This window comes from Lingula anatina, chromosome 2 (genome assembly GCF_051362555.1).
Source record: "Lingula anatina isolate TDL-2025a chromosome 2, LinAna3.0, whole genome shotgun sequence".
Taxonomy (NCBI): Eukaryota; Metazoa; Brachiopoda; class Lingulata; order Lingulida; family Lingulidae; genus Lingula; species Lingula anatina.
The window spans coordinates 47375660-47402013 of record NC_141768.1 but is presented as its reverse complement, the minus strand read 5'-3'; the positions used below and the strand labels follow the sequence as shown (position 1 = coordinate 47402013).

The 26354-nt window shown below is 37.1% G+C and overlaps 2 protein-coding genes and 1 long non-coding RNA gene across 3 annotated transcripts in view; all 3 read right to left on the bottom strand.

Moving 5' to 3' along the window:
• The window catches only part of LOC106156437 (uncharacterized), a 43094-nt gene extending 42959 nt beyond the window's left edge, over positions 1-135 (bottom strand). Inside the window, exon 1 of the long non-coding RNA XR_001237708.2 lies at positions 24-135. This is a non-coding gene — a long non-coding RNA (uncharacterized LOC106156437). The remainder of the gene's footprint in view (positions 1-23) is intronic.
• Positions 136-1356: 1221 nt separating this feature from the next.
• On the bottom strand, positions 1357-14461 carry LOC106170285 (wings apart-like protein homolog). The gene is made up of 17 exons (XM_087005705.1): positions 14264-14461; positions 11956-13539; positions 11489-11569; positions 11048-11230; positions 10642-10778; positions 9923-10034; positions 9382-9621; positions 8010-8121; positions 7196-7299; positions 6522-6598; positions 5972-6120; positions 5590-5705; positions 4297-4431; positions 3501-3744; positions 3174-3262; positions 2800-2895; positions 1357-2272 (listed from the first exon to the last, which is right to left on the bottom strand). Exons 2-17 carry the CDS (start codon positions 13519-13521, stop codon positions 2207-2209), a joined length of 3507 nt encoding a protein of 1168 aa, XP_086861831.1. The 5' UTR covers positions 13522-13539; positions 14264-14461; the 3' UTR covers positions 1357-2206.
• Positions 14462-15220: 759 nt separating this feature from the next.
• Positions 15221-25234, bottom strand: LOC106156430 (erlin-2-B). Its single transcript, XM_087005704.1, has 12 exons — positions 25083-25234; positions 23994-24095; positions 23584-23606; positions 21278-21405; positions 20796-20857; positions 20494-20619; positions 19711-19843; positions 19378-19469; positions 17825-17914; positions 17583-17662; positions 17005-17161; positions 15221-16666 (listed from the first exon to the last, which is right to left on the bottom strand). Exons 2-12 carry the CDS (start codon positions 24073-24075, stop codon positions 16650-16652), a joined length of 990 nt encoding a protein of 329 aa, XP_086861830.1. The 5' UTR covers positions 24076-24095; positions 25083-25234; the 3' UTR covers positions 15221-16649.
• Positions 25235-26354: the final 1120 nt, after the last annotated feature.

Below are 26354 nucleotides of genomic sequence, written 5' to 3'. Positions count from 1 at the left end.
TTACAGTAGAAAATGCAACGTACCCAGAACTCCAGACATCTTCACTAAAAGGAAGAGAAAATTTTGAATGATAAAAAGTATATTATATTATATTTGTAAATTGTCAAATTACCAAAAAATAAATTTAAACACACACACACATCGTTTTTACTAGAAGGAAAAAAATTGGCTATTCCAATTAAACAACTTATGAGCCACTTCACATTTTTTCCACCAAAAACAAAACTTCCCCTCCATGAGATGGTTTTACCTTTTCACATCCCATGAAATGCATCAACAACATAAGAGAGCATCAGCAGAAATAGCAATGACCAAAAGGTTTGTAGGGAGATGAAACATATTACAGGGGAAAAAATATCATGGAATGACCCCCATCAAGACATTTCATCCATTACAGCTAGGAAATAAATTTGAAGCTTTAAGATATGCATATCATAAACATTGATTATTGAATATTTTAATTATAGAACTATTAGATGTATATGCCAGCATATAGTTATAAAGCCACACTTATTGTAATTGCTCAATCTTTTCAAGGGGAGAAATTGTAAATTTTACAGATACTGTATTTTAAAGTAATTATTTCTTAAAATTACATGGCAGCAACAAAATTGAAAAGAAGGCTACTCTATAGTTCTATTCAATGCAGTAAAAGCATCACAAATGCTATATTTAAGTGCAATTTTTGTGATTATAATTTATGCATCTGAAGTCTGATAATATTGAAAAGATTGAGTAACTACTGTACATTTTTGGTGAACATCTTTCCTTATTTTGTAATTGGAAATTCTGTCAAGCTCAATTTTTGTTAAAAAACAACTTGACTTTCCTCTGTGACTTCATTATTTTTTCTAATTTGGCACATTCTGCCCTAGCGAGTGATCAAAGCCAGAACTGGGCCCGTAACTCGAAAGCATCACGCGAATCATGGGTGCATCATGCGAATAGCGATATCAAATAGAGACTACAATGTATTATATGGGATGAGTATGGGTGAGTTACGGAATCGAGATGCTTTGCACTTGGTCGCAACGCACAATGCTTTTGAGTTACGGGGCCCAGGTATCATTCAGGCAAGCAAATGATCAGAAATCAGAGCAAAATCTTGAGTTGAGCTACACTTGCCACATGGTGGAAAAATGCATCTTGTTTAATGTAGTAGCAAAACAAGATAACAAAGAGTCCTTTTATGAAAAATATTTCTTGATTTTTCAAATATAAAAGTTAAGCCCTTGGTAAAATGCCTAATGCTAGTTCAATTAAGCCTGTTTTTTTATTCTTTTCATTTGTATTGACACCATGTTCTGACAAACCTAGAGGCAAGTTTCAAGTGAACACACACTGAAAAACACATCATTACCATACATTATATATTTATTGTGTACATCTAAAATATGCTGTCATTATATCGAGTTGAATACAATAACAAATAGGATCTCTTACAATCGCCTGGCTCACTGTCTACATTGTCCATGTCCTCACTTATCTGACACAGAGAAGGACCAGTATTATTTTGTAAAGAATATGAACTTTAAATATTAAATGCATAGTTCAGGACTCGAGGATGGGAAGATATTTTCTTTCTAAATAATATCAAATTTACTTAACCAAGCATTTATACATCCTTTTTCACTGTTTTTTTTTCTTTAAACACTGTTATTCTGATGTAAAATTACTCCCAATACAGGAGTCTCTATGTACAGACATCTCTTCACACTCACACAAAACACAGTACCTCATTCTGAATGTAGTTTGCATGTCGAAATGCAAACAATGAACTCAAATTACAGACTTCTTCCACCTCTCTTCCAATAATAAATACCAATGTGAATTAATCTAAATGATTTTCTTAACTGTACACCTCCAGTAAATATTCCTGTTAAAGGGATTTTCATTTACTTAAAAAATCAATGATTAAATTCCATAGCTAAAAAGAAAAATATGTCAACTCCTTCACCTGTGGGTTCTCAGGTAATGTACTTTGAAAAAAAAAAGTCCTGAGGTAGTTACAAACAATTGCAATGAGGATTTAAAAAGGAATACGATACTCTCATATTGACAATCAAATTAGCAGAAATGCTGTCCTTCTCATGCAAACCAGGAAAAATCTCCTTTGAAATAATCAAGGCATAGTTTGCTGACCAGTTAGCCGACCTTGACCTTTGTCATAGTGACCTTGAGGAATGGGGCCATCAGAATGAACTTCTCAACATGATTCTAAAATATCGATGACTTTCTTTATGGAGGTACCACCGCTGTTTCCAACAGCTTCCTGGAAAACAAAAATTTTTTTCAATAAATGTTGGAAGTCCACAAAATGCTATCTATACATAACAGTAATAACACATGTCATGCCCTGTGCTCCACAGTTTCACAATTCAACAACAATGTCAAAAGCAAAATAAAAGGTTATGATACAGTCCGAGTCTACATTACTGCTCACACACTGCTAACATTTTGATAATCTATTCAAGTATACATTTCAAATCACATGTTGCTACATCACCCAAACACAGATGGGCCTTCAACAGCATTTCCTCAGAGATAAATTAATTAATAGAAACAACTCCTCCTGTTCTAAGAGGTTATAATTCTCCCCACTTTTTCAAGAGATAGTTCAAATAGAGTTATGGCACCTAAACCTTTGCCCCTTGAATCTTGTTTGATCGCACAGGTAATTTATTTATAAACAATTTGTCTTTGTGAACAAACAAAGCATAAACTTAATGTGAGGTTCATGAATCCTAGGAACTTATATAACAGCTTCACCATGGAGTCAAATATACAACATAAACTTACAGTGAGGTTCATGAATCCTAGGAACTTATATAACAGTTTCACCATGGAGTCAAATCCGTTCTCTGGCAGTGAGCTTTGGATGCGCTCCACGTAGGACTGGAAAGGAAATTACTTTTTAAAGCTCTCTTCCTTTTTGAAAAACAATCTAATATCAAAATACCGCAATAGATTGCATCAAATGTACCTTGAACCACTTAAATGTCAGGAGCAATAATACATGTTCCGAGTAATTCTTAAATTTTTTTTTTTTTGCAAATAACTGTGAGCTGAAGACACCCAAGGAAAAAAAAAAACACAAGGCAATATATGATATCATATCATTTAAGTTCACCTATTTATAATGTTCATAAAACATAGGATGTAGCAACTCTTACCTTGTTATTTTGTATGATACAGCCAATAAGTAGGGACACATAAGATGCTACTATACTGTCTTCCATGTGTTTTCCTGCCTTGTGCAATGCTAAAATAAATAAATAAATCTTAAACATCAAGATACCTTTTCTGTGACAATAAAAATTTAGCAATGTCAAATTTTATACCCTCTAGTTACACAACAAAGAAACTGTACCAAATTCAATCTCCAATTTTTGAAGGCACTATCCGAAGTTTTCAACAGAATTTGAAATGTGCTCTAATTTAAACAGAAAACACTTCACTACAGTAGGTAAAAGAATGTCACCCTTGTAACGTCCTCTCACCTTTGGTCAAGGGGTCATTCTCATCCTGTGAGCTGGGCAACTCCTCCATTTCATCATCACTGTCACTGAGGGCCGCGGGGTCATCTTCATTCAGTACCACCCACTCTATGCCAGACTCCGACTCTCTCCACTCTCCGCTCTTGTCCACTGTCTCCTGCGACGTGCCCTCTGCTGCCGAGGTATCTGCTTCCTCCTCGTCCTGTGCCTCAGCATTCCTGGCAGCCTCGTCTCTCTGCAGGAATAGCTGTAACCATAACACAACAGGTGCTCTTTATATATAGACTCTCACAGGCCAGAAATCAATACAAGGCTCTTACTGGTGGTTATTTCATTTGATATAATGACCATTAACAAGTGAAACATATTAGGGAAATGTGTAAAACGTAGTCAATCCTTAGCTGATGACCAATAACAGAAAATGTTGATCAGTGCTTCAACTATTCACCGATTTATGTGGAAAGTTATCTCTATATGGAGCTTTTTCATCATTTCACCTGCCAATTCATTATTAGCATTATTTCCTTCAACCAAATAACTGGACTATTTCAGACAAATCAATTTCAACCAGATAGTTGATACATTGGGCAAAAAAATCGGTCCTACATCTTAAATTTTCACCAGACAAATTTGAGTACAACACAACAAAGTGCCCAGACTGGTGATTTTCATTTCATTCTAACTAAAACTACCAGTTTCAGGAACTGCAGTATCCAATAACTTATAATAAACTGTATACAATCCACATAACACTTCTCTCAAAGCAGAGATCCTCAGAGCCATGTGGTGTGTCACTGACCTGTACTAGTGCCTCCGGGGCCTCCAGACTGCCAGCTTGGGATGTGGAATCATAGGAACTGACTGTCTCTGTGGACATCAGCAATCTTCTGTTTATATCACAGTGTTCAACTAAGTTAATCAGAAGTCCAAGACCCTGGAGAACAAAAAGAATGATTTGATTTTTCTTTGGAATATTACCAACACATGACAAATGTTCATCCGGTTAATGTTATGATTTTTTAATTTCATATCTACGCTAAAGTTATGCTTTCCTTTTCTTTACAAAACTACATAGCATTTCTGTGGCTTTCATATCACCATTTTTATTTATTTTTTCAAAGATATTATCTAAAACACAGACAAGATTACAGGTCTGGGACATACATGAGGGTACAAGTCTGGGACATACATGAGGGTACAGGTCTGGGACATACATGAGGGTACAGGTCTGGGACATACATGAGGGTACAGGTCTGGGACATACATGAGGGTACAGGTCTGGGACATACATGAGGGTACAGGTCTGGGACATACATATGGGTACAGGTCTGGGACATACATGAGGGTACAGGTCTGGGACGTACATGAGGGAACAGGTCTGGGACATACATGAGGGAACAGGTCTGGGACATACATGAGGGTACAGGTCTGGGACTCACATGAAGGTACAGGTCTGGGACATACATGAAGGTACAGGTCTGGGACATACAGGAAGGTACAGGTCTGGGACATACAAAAGGGAACAGGTCTGGGACATACATGAGGACACAGGTCTGGGACACACATGAGGGTACAGGTCTGGGACATACATGAGGGTACATGTCTGAAACATACAAAAGGGTACAGGTCTGGGACATACATGAGGGTACATGTCTGGGACATACAGGAAGGTACAGGTCTGGGACATACAAAAGGGAACAGGTCTGGGACATACATGAGGGTACAGGTCTGGGACACACATGAGGGTTCAGGTCTGGGACACACATGAGGGTACAGGTCTGGGACATACAGGAGGGTACAGGTCTGGGACAACATGAGGGTACAGGTCTGGGACATACATGAGGATACAGGTCTGGGACATACATGAAGGTAGAGGTCTGGGACATACATGAGGGTACAGGTCTGGGACATACATGAGGATACAGGTCTGGGACATACATGAGTGTACAGGTCTGGGACATACATGAGGGTACAGGTCTGGGACATACATGAGGGTACAGGTCTGGGACATACATGAGGGTACAGGTCTGGTACATGGTAGAACAAGCTGTCTGGTTCACAGAAAGTTCTGTATCACAGAAGACAGACTTACCAAGACTAAGAGATCAAACTTCTGGTCTGAGGGCGCGTACTTGGGTATCTGTAGTATACACAGCAGTACAGTGCTCAGAAGTCCATGCTGAGAACCAACCTTTGTACTGCCAAACTCTGGAAATATGACAATTACACCTTTGTTACGAACGTAAATATAGTAAATTATGAAGTGAATTAAATTGAAACCAGTATTGATTTCTTGTATCAGCTTATTGGTTAAATTGAAACAATTTTTCAAATCACATACATTAATTGGTGTATTTCTCTCATACCTACTTACCATTATCATGTGTTATACTGAGAAGCACCCTGAGTATCAATACTTACCATTATCATGTGTTATATTAAGGAGCCCCCTGAGTATCCCTACTAGTACTTACCATTATCATGTGTTATATTCAGGAGCACCCTGAGTATTGAGAGCAGGGTATGGAAGATAATGTATCCTGTGCTGTTCTTGTCCACTGTCTTACTATCTGTGTCACTCAGGGTGTACTGACTCATGGCTCCTTCACACACCTTTAAACCCCTGGAAGACACCAAAATTAACCTTAGCCTATACTTCTACTCCTGACATATATACCATACAGTTACTGTTCAGTTTCAGAGACAAAATCTATTCTGTCCATGTCAAGATTGGGATGACTTAATCCATTATGTCTCAGATAAATCAATGACTAAACAGGATGTCAATATATCTTCTTTTTCATTACAATGAAACATGTATAAGGCAATTTATACTGGTAAAATTATTATCATTACAAATGATTCTCATCCCATACTTCCATCCATATAGCAATGTGAAGGCTGACAAAATAGGCGACACTGTAAGTGTAATCATTTTCCAACACTAGAGGAATTCATCTCTGCCAAAGATAGTGATTAGTTTGAGTGACACAATCTACAAATAACATAATTAGCTTCACTAACCTGCAGAGAGCTGTAATTAAGGTAGAATTCTTGCAGCCAATTAGATATGTCTGATTTTCAGTGTTCATGAAAGTCACCTGAAATAAACAAAACACGAAAATGCTCTTCACTGTTCCCATTTGTTAACAATACAATTTTTTCTTACCTTTCCTGTTATTTTCTCAATGCCAGTTCTCATACAGACATACAGGAGTCGAGCACAAAGCCAATAACATAATCATCTTCAAGAATGTTTTGAACAATACAGGTATATCACCTACAATTGTCCTTGGAATCTTGTTATGCAAACCTTTGTGGTTACATTTCTATAAATAACTATTGTTTACATTTCTGTTCTTTCCATTAGAAATACAATTCAGAGGGAACTATATGGCCATCTTAGATAAGCATTAGTGATGTTTTTAAGCTTAAGAAGTGTATCTTTATGCCCTTAATTATGGCCTTACTACTGCATTAACAGGTGACATTGGTGCTGGAAACAAACACAAAATTCACTGTATGACACCCTGCAGAAACAGAACTCTATCACACACCAAGAACCCCCTGTACAGGGAGTACAGCATGGGCTGGAAGGATACCTGGATGCCTAGTAACCCCACAAAAGCCCCAAGTTCAATGAAACATGACTCTATTATAATTTCTCTTAAATAATTAGAAGTCCTTTTCCAACTTACATTTTCTAAGACCCTCAGACAGCGGTCTATTGTCCTAAGTTTGTCAACATGGGACTCTGATAATTCTTCATCCTCCATGATGAAATAATCCACACAGTCAGCAACTGAAATAAGAACATGATACTGTGAACCGTGGGGCTTAATACAACATTGTTTTTGAAGACAATTTATGATTCATTTCCCCTTGAAACCCTTTAATATCCTATCTTAGCAAAGCTTCATCAGCTGCCAAGAAGAGAAAACAATATGTGTCCTGGTAATCGGGTCAGGAAGATGTATCATGTTCATAGTTAAATGAGAGGCTTCTGTGTTTACAACGCGGTGAGGCTTGTGTTTATGCCTTTCTAAAGTTATATTCTCAGTGAGGTGTCAGTATCTATGGCCTGGAAGATGAAATAACAGTGACCAACACACAGACACATCAAATAACCCTAATAAGACACTTCTTTGGTTTCAGTTTTTTGTTCACACCAGTTTCCATAAAGAGTAGCTCCATTGTAGCCCTTTGGTGGTACCAGCTCACACAGGGCATACTTAAGTCTACCTGTTAAGTCTTGACATAATAATAATAATAATAATAATAATAAACTATTATTATCAATATTAATATTATTATTATTATAGTTATAATACCAACAACACATTGGCTCTATACATGGTCAGCTATGGAGACAGCAGAGATAAGACAGTTTGCAGAGAGGGTAAGACACCAGGTACACCCTCACCAGGACTAAACAGGGACTGTTGTATATCTCTGCCTTCACTTAGACCATTGATGAAGTTATTTCCAGAGTCAGTCTCACTATAGTCCTACCTGATTGCACAAAGTAGTCCAGTCCTCCCAGGGCTCTGAGTTCCTCCTTAAACCACTCTCCAGCTTTCCTTGAGGTCAGACTCAGCATGGATTCCATGGCCAACTTGCCAGTCTGGAATACAGAGAAATACTCTGAGGAGATACTGGTAATGGTTACTCTTATTATGTGTACAAATATCTTAAGTAGCTTGAAAAATGTGGGAAGTCTTCTTAAATTCAAGACTCATTCTTACAAATACGAGGATAATTCTTTTTGGGTGCTTTTAAATCTATGTATAGACAGACAATAATCTTAATAATGTCATTATGTGGTACTTCTCCCTGTCATCTTGTCTACAAAAAGACCAGGTAGAAAACACATGTTTAGATAACTTAAATCAGTTCAAACTTTTAGACTGACAAAATAATACAGCAGTATACAAAGTGACTGTGACAGTTCAACCCCAGACTTATGTTATGTACAGGGTCAACATCACATAAATTGAAAAAGATTCTAGGACATCCCCCCCATCCCCCAAACAAGTACCAACTACCCCTGCACCCCCCACCCCCCCCAGCAAAAAAATACACCACTGTTGAAAAATATATTTTAAATATATTTATACATTTCTTGACTATTTTACTGAATATAAGAAAGAAAGGAAACAGAAAATGAATTTTAAAAAGCAAGGATTGACTACTAATTATAAAATTCAGGAAGCTCACTTATGCACTTAAACAGGCCTAAGATTAAAAGATGAGTGTGATTTGTTTACTCTAATTCCACCAGGGGATGCACCTTGATTAAAGGAAGGCAATGTGATTGAGGGATAAAGGGGGAACAACACTATAAAGTAAGAGTCATTTCATCAAAAGGAAACCTAGATGAGTGAGATGATGTTTACCCCACCTCTACCTGAAGATACATTTTATTAAAGGCAGGCATAATTTTTCTTAATATTACTTAGTTGATTTTCAGTATGCTACTCATAACAGGAGGGGGTGGGGTGGGGATTTTTTTTAGGGCTGGATTGTCTTGATAGTATACCTTTGGAAAAAAAAAAAGGATCATGCCTAGTTTTGATCTGACCTGTACTTAAAGTCCATTATAATCACCATTTGAACTAATACAGCAACATTGCTTCTACAATGTAGTAACAAGAAAGGAGCATAGTACTGGTATTTCTTTACATAAAACCAAGATCAATATTACATGAATAAAGGAATAAAATAATGAGTGAGTGAATGAATGGATAAGAGCACCCAATCTCAGAGTGTTATATGTCCAGGAATGCTTTAGTGGTTGGGATAAAAAGTGTAGAGTTGTATATAAAGATAAATAACTTTCATCTCAGTATAAAATAAACCGAATCCCAGGCATAATCAAACTTACAGAAATGTCAGTCAAATCCAGATGCTTTGCCCCTCCCTCTTTCTTGATCTGTGTCAACAGCTCTGTAACCTTCTCCCGTGTTTTCTGGTACTCCCTGTCTGCGCTGACATTCTCTGAGGTGTACTGGGCGTCAACGCTGAGCAGTTTCACCATCAGTTCTAGCGACTCCTTGTCCAGGTCCATATTTAACCTGTCGCGACTCAACATGTGCATCACAGTGGCTGTGGCCAGGGCCAAACTCTGCAAGAGAGGAATCAATAGGTCAATCTTTTTTTTTTTCTAAAAGCCAAGATTTTGCCAGTGCATCAGAAATGCAAGATGAATTATAACCAAACATTCCCCCCTAAAAAAAAAAATAAATAAATAAATAGATAAATGAAAAGATGTTTTCCAGAACAATTGAAATGATTTTGTTATATCAGACAACAAAGAGAAACTTTGTAAACAGCTCTGTAAAGCTCATTATACACAGATTTCAAACTGTTCTTTTTATCCACCACACAGTACAACAAATGAAGTGTAATATCAATGTTGTTCTTACAGGATGTGAGCAAGCATCATGAAGAGCTGTGAATATCCTCGTGACAACGCCGTGTGCACGGAGATGCATCCTGAAAGCTGCCATTGCACTTTTGGTGGCTAGCCCCATACAACTGAAACAGAGAACAAAACAGTTGCTTACAACCAGAATGGTATAATAGTAATGGACTAAAACAGCAGAAAACATATCTTATACAAAAATACAATAACACAATTCAAGTCATTTTCTCTCCAGTGCAGCAGTTATTGTTATTATGTAAAGGTAATGTGCAATCATAGGAGGTATACATCAATAATGTATTAACTGTAACAAAGCTACCACTTATGTATTACCACAGCAACCAAGACAAGAGAGGATTCTCCTCACATTGTACCGAGTGTTAACCCCCCCCCCCCAAAAAAAAAAAAAATAATAAAAAAAATAAGACTGGACTGTCACATCACAATGTATGCTGCCACAGTAAGAGATCTATGGCTCTTTTCACATTGCAGGGAACAGTTTTCTAACTGGAGGTGTGGATTATGGGGGCTTTATTTAGCTGACTCTCTTAAGTTATAGCCAAGAAGCTGTCAATATCTGAAACTGGAGCTGTAATAATCACTGTATCATGCAATGTGAAAAGAGCCCAGTTTTTCCAGTAGCATTTCCTACTATCCTATCCTATCCAGTACTCTATATTTTTCAGTACTATATCTATATCTGTCCTACACCCAAGGTACCTCAGACATCGTGTACTGGGGCTCTGTACATCTCTCAGTCCATCCAGGAGGTACTCAATGTCATCAAAGAACTCCTGAGTTTCTCCATGCTCCTGGCACTCATGGGCCTCTTTAACATTGCGTACCACAGTGAACAGCTGAAAGGACAGCATGAAACAAGATTTATCTTACTTCTTTCTTGCACTGAAAACTAACAACTGTGCTAAGAAATAGATATCACATATAACAATATCATAACATTTCAAATGCCGTTAAAGCCTCTTTCTGTAATCACTGCCATGAAGTAAGATTTATCTCATCATGGAAGAAATGCAAAATGGAGCAGTTAATCTAATAATATAACTTCTGTGATAGAGGTCCTCATTAAGTTATGCCCAAGGTGACAGACAGATAGACAGTCTCCAACCTGTTTGTATTCTCTCTGCACCTTGAGAGAGGTCACAGCTTGTGGTTCTGACAACTTCTTGGGCAGGGAGGTGGTCCTGTGCAGCTTGGGGGGAGGCTTCAAATCTTCATCAAAGTCTGGGGTGAAGGCAGCAGAGGAGGAGGTTCCCCTTGAACTCTGAGACTCCTGACTAGAACCTATGTCCTGGAAAACATGGAGAGGTATATAGCTTGATAAAGTGTGGTATTAACACTGGTTTGTGAATTGAAAATATGGATTTAAACCAATTTTAAACCAATCACTCAATAAAAAATTAGTAAAATAAATAAACAAGGGGGGGTTGGATGTGTCACAACAACAGACATCTTCCACTTGTATTATGCCAAGAAGTACAGTTTCTCAAATTCACAGTGTATATAACATACTTATAAAATTGACAAAAACTGTCCTAAAGATACCTACCCCAACACTAGCAGCTTTTGTCATTGCCCAGGGCCTGGGATTATACACAGCTTTCCCAGTGCCAGGCAAGTTTGGAGAGACCTGCAATATTACAAGAACAAAGACTGCCAATAACTTCCTCAGTTTTCAATCATCTTTATGATTTCTACAGAAACAAAATGATTGATGGTGTGATAAAACTTTCTACAAATATTCTTTGTGTAGAAGCATCATTATGAAGTTTGCATAGAGTTTGTTCACAAAGAAACCATCTTACTAGCTATCATTGTCACACTAGGTAGTGATAACTTACTCTGTAGGGAATCTCACTGAATGTAACCAGACTAACACACACCTTGTTTCCAACATACTTGAATAATCATGAGCTTTAGTGTTCTACTCAAAGCCAGGAGGAGGTGCATTACTCCATTAATCTTACTGCATTCAGTGTGAGCCCCCCCCCCCCCTTACATGTCATAAAGACATACCTTCTTTGGACTGCTAAGCAATCTTTTGGTGGCAGGTCCAAATTTAGGCTCTTTTATTCTGTCCATCTGCTGCAGTTTCTGATTTCTCATTTCTATAAGTTTTTTCTTTTCTGGATCTAGCTCTTGTCTCTGCCTCACAGCAATTTCTCCATTTACTTGGCCATTTTCATTGTCATCACTATCACTGAGGGTGAATTCCTCTACTTCCTTGGGTTTCTCCTTTTCTTTAGTTTTGACTTCTTTCTTAGTAACACTACTACTAGTACTACTACTACTAATTTTATTGCTGCCTTTGTTACTTTTACTGTATGAACTTTTTCCGCCTACTAATTTCAACCACTCGTCCTGCTCTAGAACTTTAACTTTAGTGGAATCTTGTCTCTGAATAGTTTGAACTTTAACCTTGCTGTCATCTTCGACTTTGTTATCACTGTCAGTTGATTTTTTATGATCATTTTTAACATCTTCCGTTTTACTTATAGAAGACTTACTCCCATTCTTGACAGTATGGGTTTGTTTATGTTTTGATACATGAGCATTACTGGTACCCTCCTCAGTCTGGAGATCATAGTCTGTTGTTGTAGTCCTTGTTTTACTGTTCTGAGAATACAGAGGAGAGGAAGAGATTAATCTGACTGGAGAACTTTCTTCACAGTTGGATCTTGTAGGAGAAGACTCTAACCACCATGTCTTAGAGCTGCTGTCAGGCTCTTCTTTATCATGACTACTCCTGTATGTTGTTGATGTTGTTGTGGTAGACTTTGCAGTGGACTTCTTAGGAGATCTCCTCTCTGGTCTGTGCTGAGAGTTCACAGTCTTGACATCCTTGCTTTTCTCCTTTGCTGTAGAATAGTTATGATCTGATCTGTCATTGCTACTGGTCTTAAAATTGAATACTATTTCTGAGTCTGCGCTGCCCTCGCTGCATGTATCTAACACGTTCCCGTCGTCGGAGTTGGCAGTTGGAGGGGACACTTCCATGGCATACTGATGGTCCGTATTCCCACTTGGACTAGTGCTTGTTCTTCTTGTGAAAGAGTCTATAGACATTTGCTTTTTGGAATCAGTACTTTTTGTACTTTTATTGGTCCTGACAGACCTGGATGTTCCCTCAGCTCTCGAGGACAAGCTGCTGGATTTGTCAGTTTTTGAGACAATTTTGCTGATTTTCTTCTCCTCTGTGTAGGATTTGGTGGATTTGAAGTCATTTTTTTGCTCTCCATAAAACACTTTGGGTGGAGTGACAGATGATTCATTATTTTGAGAAGAGGATCTGGTGACTTTCTTAGGAGTTGTTTGGACATTAGCATTTTTAAGTTTGTTGGGACTCTTGTCCCCTTCATCAAAGCTGTACGGATCTTCATCACTATTGAGCCGTCTTCGTTTGGCATCTACAGTGCTGCGACTTGGGGCATAGGTCTGAGTGCTCCATCTGCCCGTGTTCCCTGCTCTCTCTGTTACTGGCTTGTTTTTGGCACTATTGAAGAGGTCATCAAATGCTTTACTTGCATAGGATTCTTTCTTGTTCTTGCGTGTGTATGTCTTCAGTGGGTATCTAGTGGCCATCTTTTAAAACTTGAGTATCTGAAAGTGCAACGGCATGTTTTTGTTATTATTGTATCATAATTTTATAAGATGGAGATTAATTGCCATTACAGGGAATACCTTGACACTGCCTTAAAAATCCAAACCTTATTAAATTTGTTCATTTTAAGACCAAAAGCATTTTAATGTGAGAAGTATCTGGAATGAAATCATCAGAGGATTGCAACCCTGTCAGCAATTTAAACATTTCCTTCCCAATCCTTCACAAAATGTGTCCAACATATAAAAAACTTACAAGATATTGTGCATTTTTCTTTTCATTTTTTTTTTCTTTATTAAGAATGAAAAATAAACTTTAAAGAAATAATCCAATAAATCCTGAGAAGGGAGAAATAGCAACATGTGCTATTTATTACTTTCAATAGAAGAACAGCATGAATATAATTTTTAGACAAAAACACCTTCACGGCCACTTGGACGGTTTTACCCCTTTCCTCTTCTTACATCGCGAAAGTGACCCCTTTGTTTCTTGGAGATGATCACTTATGCAATGGCATTAGCACTAAACAGGCCGTGTGCCATTTGACAATGATCATAATCAACAGTCAACTTGAACATCTGAGCGATATTCTGATAAAGTGGAGAAAATTTTACTGGATAGTCAATGCGATGAAGTAGGAGTTGTTTGTTTACTTGTTTCTCAATGTCCAAATTACAGGGCTACAATAAAGGAGTGCCTGTTACATATCATTTTATTACTTACCCTGCTATCTGGTAACCGATCCTGGATCTTAGGTGACTTCCAGTACTTGATTTGGTATAAACTGAACAATCAATCTACCGATCAGTTCAAGAGAGCATTCAATTATCAATGATATGTGTTTCTCTCTCGACAGAGCTTTACTTTGAGCGCCATTTTGATGTTTGAGAGGTACGCGCATGCTCTCTTGTAAGGTAAAAAGGAAGTCATTGGTATTTAAGGTTTATTTTCGAAATGTGCGAAACAAAAATGTCGTAATAATAATGATATTCAACAAAATAAATGTATCGTGAGACATAAAGTCAACTGTACCTTTTTTATAATTGATGAAAGCCTGAGGATATAAGCCAAATTAAATATTTAGGCTATACTGTGGCGTCATCTATTGAAGAAAATTTGTACTTTTAGTGATAAATAGAACCAAAAGGTGGCAGCACCCTACGGACTTTTTCGGAAATTTCAAGAAGAGTCCATTTCATACTTCTCGAGATATGTAAATGTTCTTTTCACACAATTCTGGACCCCATGATCAGGGGCGGATTGAGGCCGTCTTCTGGGTCTTCCAGATTTTCAACTTTACATTGACGGGTATCTAATTTCTTCTGTCAGAAGACGGCCAGAAAAGGAGGATGGATCAGCAAAGATAATTTGGAAAACTGTCAGAAAATATCTCTGGATCCGCCCCTAAAAATGTAGTTCTATGATTTTAGAAAGCAATTTCTTTTTTGCTGTTTACAAACATATTATCATACTGCCTTTGTTTTTATTTTCTTATAATGTAATAATCTCCATAACCTCTTATTATTTATAGTTTCAACTACCCGTGAATGTTCATGGATTACTTACTGCAACTCCATTCTGGTGAAGTAAATATGATGCACTGCATTTCTGACAGCTACACGACATGCACGTTAAAACCGCGATATCAACAAATGCAAAACATTGTAAATGAACCAAATATTGAATCAAGAAGTTTTTATTTCATATTAAACAATGGTATAACTCTATTTATTTCTTTTTCTAAAAAGAAGAATTCCATACATCATCTTTAGCCAAATGTACAGAACAATCAATTAACAAAATACAGGTACTTGCAAATGGAAAAAGGAAATAAAAAGAAATAAACATATGATAATAAGCATGAAATTATTCCACTGTTATATTCTAAAGATTTTCTCTATACCATCACCTACAAACTATTATCTTCAGGAACATTTTAGAAAAAATTTAATGTGCACACGTCTATGATCTATTTTCCTTCAATATTAAATACCAATTAAATGAAAAGCCAAGCTTCAATAATGCAGCTACTACATGTAATTCTGATCCAATATACAAAAAGCCTACAAACTAAGCACTATACTATTACTACGTAGTACTATTGAGAAACCCATGAATGCCACATCTAATCATAGGAATTGCCTAGTTGAATTGGGAACATTCATTGAATTCTTTTTCTAAAACGCTAGAACTTTTTCTAACACAGAATTGAAGCAGACTTTTAAAAAACATAAGGATTCACAGAGGCCCTTTTGTTCTTATTCCTTTATAAGAGAGGCTAAAACATTAAAACTGATAAATGTAACATGTTTAACAAAAGATACTGGTACTAAATACGACAAGGAAGAATCTCTGTATGATACACAATGATAAACCGATGTATTAAGAATGAAATAGGTCTTTTTCTTCTTCACCATTCTGAATAATTGTTATTATTAACCAATGGCTTAGCAGTTGAAGATAAAAATATAATTGAAAAAACAAAGTAATGGCTACAACTTTTAGTTTTTGATAACAATCAAATGACTAGACATAACAATACAAGTCAAGATACACTAAAGGTATTATGTCTGACACAACCAGAACTGCTGCTTGTAAATTGCATCTCTTGTGCCTCATTTCATTCTTCAATGTTAACATATCAAGTCTATATGTCATCTCATCAGTGACACTCTACCCCGGAGAATCATATGGCATGTTTCAATATTTAGATTCCTAGAAACTACAATGAAACATCTAAATAATATCAAGTATATTTATCCAGTATTCTTAACATTCTATCAACCAAATCAAAACTTTACCACAAAAACAAAATACACCTAAACAACCTTAAATGATACCACAGACATCCAAAAATATATTTTTCTTCAGAAGCTCAAGAAAAATCAACTGTCAATATTTACAACCACACACAAATTACCCAATATCTTCTGAGACACACAGAGTATAGCACTGAATGGACATTTGACATTATACATCACACAGTTGGACATGAACATTATGATGAATGGTTTTCAATCTGATAACAAAGTCACTTTTATGTTGAGGCGGCTCTCACAGGTCCAGTATGGAATGTCACAGGGGTTACGTCACATTAGGTTTGGGAAAACTAGGAGGCACTTTTACCTAAAAAAAAAAAAGCTAAATCATTATTTCAGTCACAGCTCAAATCTCTTCCAATTGTGTTATATAGTTAATAGATGAATGTCTGATGATATCTCAAATAAACAATATTGTAAAATTACTGTAGTACAAGACTGTTAAATCATCACTATTCAGCTAGAAAAATAACCACAAACTTTCAACACGCACAATGTAGTAGTTGTGAATTTTGAAACTTGATAAATTTTCCACACCAAACATGTTTGGATGAAAGTCATCTACCACTTTAATAATGTCTACTAATTTTGTCTGTTTACTATTTGCTTTTGAACTGAAGCCAGTATAATTAACATATTAATTACCCTTCTTCTCCCCCTGAGCAGAGGCAGCAGCCACTGTGGCCCCGGATCCAGTGGGCTCCAGGAACATACTGGGGATATCTGTACCAAAGAACACCTTGGTATTGGTGGTCAGAGCTTTGTATTTCATCAGCTCCAAATATTCCTTTGTTAGCTTCAACTAAAACATTAACAAAGAAAACTAGTGACCAAACACTTTTTAGGCCCTATTCAGAATAGGGGACCAACTAGTCCAAGGGTCGAATATGGCGACCTACTACAAAGCTTGCCATCTAATCTGCTAACAGACACTGAATAGATATCCCATGGTGAAGTATTCAAGTGGGTCGGCCATATTTGGCCCTCGAACTAGTTAGTCCCCTATTCTGAATGGGACCTTAGCATAATCTGGTTATCACCAAATCAAACAAGATGTTCAGGTTAAGTGCTCCATCATTAAAATTTTAATCTACATTTTCTTGTTTACCAACTCTCGACTGATCCACCCTGCAACCTTCTTATGAAATAAATGATTATGAGAGATTGATTACTAAATAAATTTTTATACAGAAAGCCAAAGCCCGAAATAAAACATGTCTTACTTTGTTAGCTTCTGCTTCTTTCTGAGCTGCATAAAATGTTGCATCTGCCATAGCCCTTTCCTTGGCAAGATGGGTCTGGTCTGCAAAATAAACAAGTATCTCTTCCAAAATATAAATCAATTACATTTATCTATAAATCAATCACATGGCTTTTGTAAAACCATTCTAACAATACACTTAGGAGTAATTACATATGTGTTAGCTGTTACACTCAAGAATGACTATATGTCTGCAAAGTCTACCTTCTATCTCTGAAATCTTCTTCTGGGACTCTTTCTCTGTTATTTTTTGCTGCCATTGAATTTTTGACACCTGAGCAAGTTTTTCTGCCTCTGAAAATGCAAAGTGACAATACCATTATAGGACATACATGTATGAAACACTTTCGATTCTAGGACAATTCCCCCCCGGACAATTCCCCCCCGGACTATTCCCCCCCAGGACAATCCCCCCCGGACGATTCCCCCCCAAGAAATATACATTTATATACAAATATAAAGTAGAAAGTGTAAAGTTAAAAAAATTTCTTCCTTTTTATTGATATTTTTAGTGTGAAAATACAGCTTCATCATGAAACAAATTATTTTATAACAAAGTCCTTTTTCATTGAGTACAAGTACAGAAAGATTGATTAAATATCTAATCAAAGTATAACCACCTATCCTTCAGGTAAAGGTGGGGTAAACAGATGAACAGGTAAACAGATATTTTATGATTATTTTTAGTGTGGTGGGTGGTGGATAATGGTCAAGCAATTAAAAGTGACAAATAGTCAAAGGGATACCTGGATAAGCGAGAAAATCTGTTTACCCCACCTCTATCTAGAGGTGCACCTTGATTCAAGACTTACTTAATCAAGGGGGGAGGGTAATTAAGCAATTAAAAGTAACAGTTAATTCATCAAAGGGTTACCTGGATGAGTGAGAACATCTGTGTACCCCTCCTTTACCTGGAGATATACTTTGATCAGATTTTTAATAAAATGTTCTGTACTTCTCCATTAAAGTAATTTGTTTAATGAAATTAATATTATTTATCCTCCAGTTGCATCATCACACTAAGAAATATTCAGAAAATGGATAAAAAGATTTGAACTTTGTACTCTTTACTTTATATTTGAATATAAATATATATAATTGGGGGGGGGGGGAATCGTCCGGGGGGGAATTGTCCTGGGGGGGAATTGTCCGGGGGGGAATTGTCCTGATACCAGAATATTTAATTGAACAGAATATTGTTAACTTTATGTAAAGTTAAAGAATAAATGTCTCTGGCTTAAATATTATAACATTCTTAACAGATCAACATTCCAGTTGAGACATTCCTTCTGGATACAGCTTTAACAGACAACACTTGAGGTGAGTTTTAACACCTGATTTCATCAAATAATTACTTCCCCAAGCATCAGAATTTTCAATTCTGCATAGAATTTTGCAAGAACCAGTCTGCGTCAAACAACTATCATTTAATTGATCAAAACAATGAAAAAAACACAGACATTCTTTCTTCAGGCCTGTAAGCAGGGAGAGGTTCAGGGGTTGAAAGAACCACACTTTTGGTAAAAAAAAAAAAAAAGGTCCACTCTGAATCAATATTCCATCTAGGTTTTATGCTATTTTTTTAAAGTTATCAAGGGGGAGGGGGGGGGGGGGGGGCAATAGACCCACTTTTTCCAGAAAAAAAAAATATTAAATTGCTGGCCATAGGCATGTCTCTACTGGCTGTAAGTCTGGGCAATAATTTTATTCAATGATTACAGCTTCAAACTTTTCCAGATACTAAATATTCCACTAACCAATCACAGCTTTTAGTCTCTCTGTCTCTGCTTCTTTTTCTATAACTTTCTGCTTCTCCTTGGCAATTAAGAGTTTTGTTTTTTCACCCTCCCTGGAATAGTGTGAAGTCAGTGTTCATCAAGATACAAAAACTACAGCAAGAAATCACAAGTTTTGATATTAGATATTCAAGAACAGATACTCCCACTTGCCAGCCTGACATTAAAAATCTTATTAATTTGTATCATTGTACATAATAGATTTTGAAGCTACAACAAGGATAAAAAATTCCACAAAATATCAAAGAAAGTAGTGCATCATAATTTTGCCCTTGGTTTTAGATTGTAACTCACATGCTTTCGTAGTTCTTCCGAATCTGTTCTGGGATTTTTGGCTTCGTCACCCTGACTGCCTGCACCTTCAGCCCTGGCGCCATGACATTGAGGTCCGCCTGCAGAGCCACTTTCAAATTCTCATCAATTTGGTCTGCAATGATTTAAGAAAACAATGTCACAGACTAAAATAGTCATTTTTTCTTCAATCAGCTAATTATGAAATTGTTTGCCTCCAATATTTCTTTTTTTGTTAGAGCATCTTCATCAGTGAATGAGGCTATCCAGGTGAATATAGAGAGCATTCACATCGAGAAGAGCCGAGGTCTAGCATTTACATTCATTGAGAGACTATTAAAGGTCTATGCAGTCATCCTTTCATGTAGGTCCGCCATATTTAGGTCTCAGACCTCGGGCTCTTCTTGATGTGAATGCTCTCATAGCCTCTATTCAGGAGATAACATAACACAGCTGAGGGTATTCTCCTATGACTGCCGTGGACTACTCTCTATCAGATGCCAGCTGTCAGCTGACACATTTCTACGCAAAAATTCAAGTTGAAAATGGGCACAGAATAAGCCAGAGAAATACCTGCTAATATCTAGTGAAAACATCTCTCTTTTGCCCTAGTACAAGCAGACCCAGAGCTTCTTAAAATCATAATACACAAAATCCAAAGATTTTACAAATGGCTATCTAAAGATGAAAAAAATATAAACTTGCATATATTTCTGTGATTCAGAAATAGAAAACCCATGTGAAATCATTTTCAGAAATAAGAGAAATTAAATAAATCATTCTCACCAAATAAATCTATGTAAACTTCCTGAAGGGTATGGACACTACAAAACTGGTTGAGTTCATGGTGAACTTTATTATAGATTAACGTCTTGTCGTAGTCTGCCGTGTAGTTTTTGACTATTTCAGAAACTGACAAAAGAAAAAAATTGTAACATGAAAATATGAATAATATCAAAACAGCATAAAACACCTATCATTATTTTATAAGGACAATCTTGTCAAAATTACTTTTGTCTGCAATTATATCTTAATTTCAATTGTTATTATTGCATCAAAAATTTGCTATATAAAATTATGTCCCTTACCTGCAGTTTGTTGTAAGATATTAACAACTTCAATTCTGTCAAAATAAATCATGACACCCCCACTGAAAGGGAAGAAAAAATAAATCATGACACCCCCACTGAAAGGGAAGAAAAAATAAATCATGACAGCCCCACTGAAAGGGAAAAAAATCATGACACCCCCACTGAAGGGAAAGAAAAATAAATTGTGAAACCTCCACTGAAAAGGAAGATTAAAACTTTAATAATATCAGTGATCATTGGAGCACAGACTTTTCCTGTTGTGGAAAACTTTTCAAAACTATTGCCAACCTTGGCAACTATCTATATGCAAATATTTTATTTATACTTTTCTTGGTATGAACAAACAACTTGTTACCCTACATTTACTGATCAATTTAATGTTTAATTTGATCTTATCATTTTCCACCTTTAAAAAATCAAGTCCATATGGAATGGAATGGAAAGGATTAGAACAGAATCTAACATTCAGTAGTACATACCTGGTTCCACAAGGCACATTTTTCACCTCGTCAGTTTGCAGTGTTGTCTGCACACTTCTGAATGTGGTGATGAATGGCACCATGATGTGGTACCCAGGACCACTGGTGGCTGACAGCAAGGCACCACCCTGGAGATATAATATATAGACAGATATTAACATGATGTGGTACCCAGGACCACTGGTGGCTGACAGCAAGGCACCACCCTGGAGATATAATATATAGACAGATATTAACATGATGTGGTACCCAGGACCACTGGTGGCTGACAGCAAGGCGCCACCCTGGAGATATAATATACAGACAGATATTAACATGATGTGGTACCCAGGACCACTGGTGGCTGACAGCAAGGCGCCACCCTGGAGATATAATATATAGACAGATATTAACATGATGTGGTACCCAGGACCACTGGTGGCTGACAGCAAGGCGCCACCCTGGAGATATAATATATAGACAGATATTAACATGATGTGGTACCCAGGACCACTGGTGGCTGACAGCAAGGCGCCACCCTGGAGATATAATATATAGACAGATATTAACATGATGTGGTACCCAGGACCACTGGTGGCTGACAGCAAGGCACCACCCTGGAGATATAATATATAGACAGACATTAACATGATGTGGTACCCAGGACCACTGGTGGCTGACAGCAAGGCACCACCCTGGAGATATAATATATAGACAGATATTAACATGATGTGGTACCCAGGACCACTGGTGGCTGACAGCAAGGCACCACCCTGGAGATATAATATATAGACAGATATTAACATGATGTGGTACCCAGGACCACTGGTGGCTGACAGCAAGGCACCACCCTGGAGATATAATATATAGACAGATATTAACATGATGTGGTACCCAGGACCACTGGTGGCTGACAGCAAGGCACCACCCTGGAGATATAATATATAGACAGATATTAACATGATGTGGTACCCAGGACCACTGGTGGCTGACAGCAAGGCACCACCCTGGAGATATAATATATAGACAGATATTAACATGATGTGGTACCCAGGACCACTGGTGGCTGACAGCAAGGCACCACCCTGGAGATATAATATATAGACAGATATTAACATGATGTGGTACCCAGGACCACTGGTGGCTGACAGCAAGGCACCACCCTGGAGATATAATATATAGACAGATATTAACATGACGTGGTACCCGGGACCACTGGTGGCTGACAGCAAGGCACCACCCTGGAGATATAATATATAGACAGATATTAACATGATGTGGTACCCGGGACCACTGGTGGCTGACAGCAAGGCACCACCCTGGAGATATAATATATAGACAGATATTAACATGATGTGGTACCCGGGACCACTGGTGGTTGACAGCAAGGCACCACCCTGGAGATATAATATATATACGGTAATTAACACAGGGCTGTTTTATTCATCAAAATACATCTAACAAAACTCCCATTTATCAAGATGGAATAAATGGCAGAATGAAAATGGAAATTCATACAAGCAGACATAATATTGTGTTCTGTGAAAAATGTACATGTAGGAAGAAATGAGTAGGTGATCTTATGACAAAAATAAAATTCAATTTTCCATTTTAATTGGGAAAATAATATCTATAACAACACACCTCACTGTGATAACTAGTTTCAGCAGAATAGAATTCAATGAAGATAAGCATTTCCTTTATCAAAAAGATTCTATCGTTTGCAATTGGAGCATTCAACAATAAAAAAGGAGCAGAATGTTTGTAAGCATTGTTAACATGTAGACAAAGCATGCTCAAAATAATGGTTCGTAAATGAAATGCTGAACTAGCTTCCTTGTATGATTTGCTCAATTCATTGTAGTACAGTAGCATCAGATGAATTCCTTGTAAAGAGTTTTCTGAGGATCCAGAATTACTCTGATGAGACAGTATAGAACAAGTGGTAAAACATGATTTAATGATAACACCTGACACAGTCTAGACAGGTTGCAGGGATCAGAGCAACACACCTTTATTTTCACTCCTTTATTTACTCTAATACTTTAAAGTTGCACAATATTAGCCATAACTGTTAGGGACCACTCCCAGACCTTATCGTACTAAGTTGGGATCGATTTATCTCCAAGAGGAATTTCGCAACTTTAGCAGCTTAGATTTCTGTCATACCTACGGAAGTTGCTAAGGGGTAATTAATTATCGTTTAGCAGCTTTAGTATAGTAATAATCTTATCTATGCGCTATGCCACTACTAGTCCACTTTATCAAGAGAAATTGCTGTCTGCACTCGCCCTGTGATGTGCACACACGACGTAACGTTTACTCACCCTGTAATATACACCAACGTGACCTGAAATGGTGACAATTGATACCATCATCAAATATGTTTATGACATTTTCTGCAATAAATGAAATACAAATAATTCATAACACTAGAACATTCATATAATTCCCATTTAATAAAAGTGCCCTTCATTACTAAAACATATACAATACATCAGGGCATGTCACTCTCTGTGGAGATGTCATATCTCATTCTAAACATATTTAACAGTGTATAAAAAACTCCAGATAACTTAAGGCTGTAGCTTAACTTGGTACATATTATCTCTGCAGAATATCGTTAGAATTTACAATCATATCATCAATCACAATCAATTTAAGCCATCACAAATGAGCTTACAGATCAATCTAAAAAGCTATGTCATCCATCTACCTGTCCCCATACTATACTCACCTTCCTCTATCCTGTGGATGGCAAAATTCATCATCACCCCTGTCAAGGCCAGACCTACGGCAGCGATGGTGGCAGCAGACATGGTGGAAACACTACACTAAACTAGAAAAAATTTAAATGAAGCATGATAAAAGGTCCAAAATATGCAGTAATTACAATGGTACAGACTTCATGTAATTTGCCGCTGCTTCAGTGTTTAACAGTTTTCTAGGTGTTCCCGTTTTTTAAAGATGGAGCACAAGCAAACACCTTTAGATATATTTTGTGAACAAAAGCAATGAGTAACAGATGTTATTAAAATCATATCCAACACTGTCTTAGTGTCAGACATAACCCAAGTACTAGTAGTATTATCAGGGGAGGAAATTACATATACACTTGTATGTAGACAGAAAATAAAGTAGTAACTCACACCTGTTCCACATGCACAAGGTGGTCCTTACACTTACCTATTATTACTAACAATTAAGATTTTAGTCTACACTTAAAATGCTTTCACTTTAAGTGTGCTTGCCAGTCCTTTATCTTATTACGTACATGTACAGAAAGAACGCGCAGATTATACTGTAGACTATTGCACATGTACCGTACAGAGCACGAGCTAACAGGATCACGTCACATTCTGCTCAATTTCTTAACAGATTCTAAAGGAGCAAATTCACAACTCTGCGATCGGCGTAGAAGCGGTCATCAAATTAAATACCAACACGTTTTCCTGCAAGAATCAAGGCTGACGTGGACTTAAACAAAAATATATCAACGGCCATGACTCACAAGACGATAGCTGCATGGTACTGATGCAATGAAAACACCCCTCTCCCCGAGACATTTACACTTGCACAGTAACACTTTTTGCTCTATGTGATGTTAGTTAGAACTCGCGTGTTGATAAAGTGCTTTATGGGAATGGAGTTTGAACTGTTAAAATATTGACCAGGGTGAATCCGGCTTAAATCAAAGCGAAATGCATGGAATTATAACACTAAAATATGTAATATGAACGTCAGTGCATGGAATTCAGTATCCTTTAAACATTTGCAATAATATCTTCTCAATAAATTATACCGCTCTATTGAAAAATATGCGTACATGGTACACCTCACTTGCCTAGTCCCGCGTGTTGTGCTCACTTCCGACCAACGCCATTTGCATCTATTTTTAGATCATGGGTGTTTCCATCTGCGAACGAGGCCAGGATTCCCACTGACTCTGATAAAAGAAATATTTTTAGGGGAACTGAACAGTAGTTCGGACAGTTTACAATAAAAATAGCAGTCGCTTTGCAAACGTGACCAACATTGAACGTCAGTTGTTTAGTACTGGCACTGATAACTCTGACATTTGCAAAGTCACGTACATTATGCGCAACATAGGCCTAACGTTGGGGGGGGGGGGGGGGGGTGATCACAGTTCACGCAAAATAAAATCATCAATTCACAGATCATAGTAAACTTAAAACTTTATTCACATCTCACTGACTATGCCCCTCGATAATCCTGAAAATTACGAATTGCTGGGTGTAATGACTTCGTTTAACGAAGACTGGAGAATAACAAGCGAAATTCACGAGTCACAGGAATGGGGTACGTGCTTCACAGATACCATAAAACTTTTTGGGGGGAGATGGGGGGCTAGTATATATAAAAAAATATAAACATATAAATATAAACATGATCATCTATTTATTCATTTGTTTGTGCCCTGTTATAGTTAGTTGTACTCACATTGATTGTACCTTAATTGTAGGCCTATGTGTATGTGTTTATCAATAAAGAATCTGAACATTAATCTGTTATATATCGTGTTGCCAAAAAATTAAGTATTTGAAAGTTTAATTCCTCTAACAGTTCAACAGGATATTTTAGGAAAATGAGGCTTTTAAAAAATGTTGAAAATTTTATAATATGATTGTCAGATCATTTGCACCAACCCATACTGTGAAATATGAATCTATTTGAATGTCTTTTTCTGGTGCCCGTAGTGATGCACAGACTTCATGTAACGTTGCCCGCATGTCACAATCCTATTCTTGACAGTACGGGTAGCAGACGAATGACATGTGTACAATGGATATGTCAAAGGCCCGGACCAAATCTAGTCCTATGCATGAAAAGCCCAGACCCTATGACCCCATTTCCAGAGATTAGATCGATCTTCTTTAGATTCTTTAATTGGTCAAGCTGCCAGTTTGTTTGTATGACATGTGCAGGCACATATTATGATACTTACAGGTGTGGCAAATGAGATATACTTGTACTTCATTACCTGTGATTTGTAAAATATATCTGAGGATGATAATAGAGCAAAGTTTTACTATTAATTCACACCTTTCTTTGTAATTTATCATTAAGAAAATGCAGA

Coding starts and splice junctions, on each gene's coding strand:
- LOC106156430 (XM_087005704.1), bottom strand. CDS start 24,075: ATGTCTGCTGCCACCATCGCTGCCGTAGGTCTGGCCTTGACAGGGGTG. Junction 20,858..21,277: donor AATGTGCCTTGTGGAACCAG/GTATGTACTACT, acceptor CTTCCCTTTCAG/TGGGGGTGTCATGATTTATT. Junction 17,162..17,582: donor AAGAAGCAGAAGCTAACAAA/GTAAGACATGTT, acceptor TTAATGTTTTAG/TTGAAGCTAACAAAGGAATA.
- LOC106170285 (XM_087005705.1), bottom strand. CDS start 13,521: ATGGCCACTAGATACCCACTGAAGACATACACACGCAAGAACAAGAAA. Junction 9,622..9,922: donor ATGATGCTTGCTCACATCCT/GTAAGAACAACA, acceptor CCTCTCTTGCAG/AGTTTGGCCCTGGCCACAGC. Junction 7,300..8,009: donor GGACTACTTTGTGCAATCAG/GTAGGACTATAG, acceptor TTCTTATTTCAG/TTGCTGACTGTGTGGATTAT.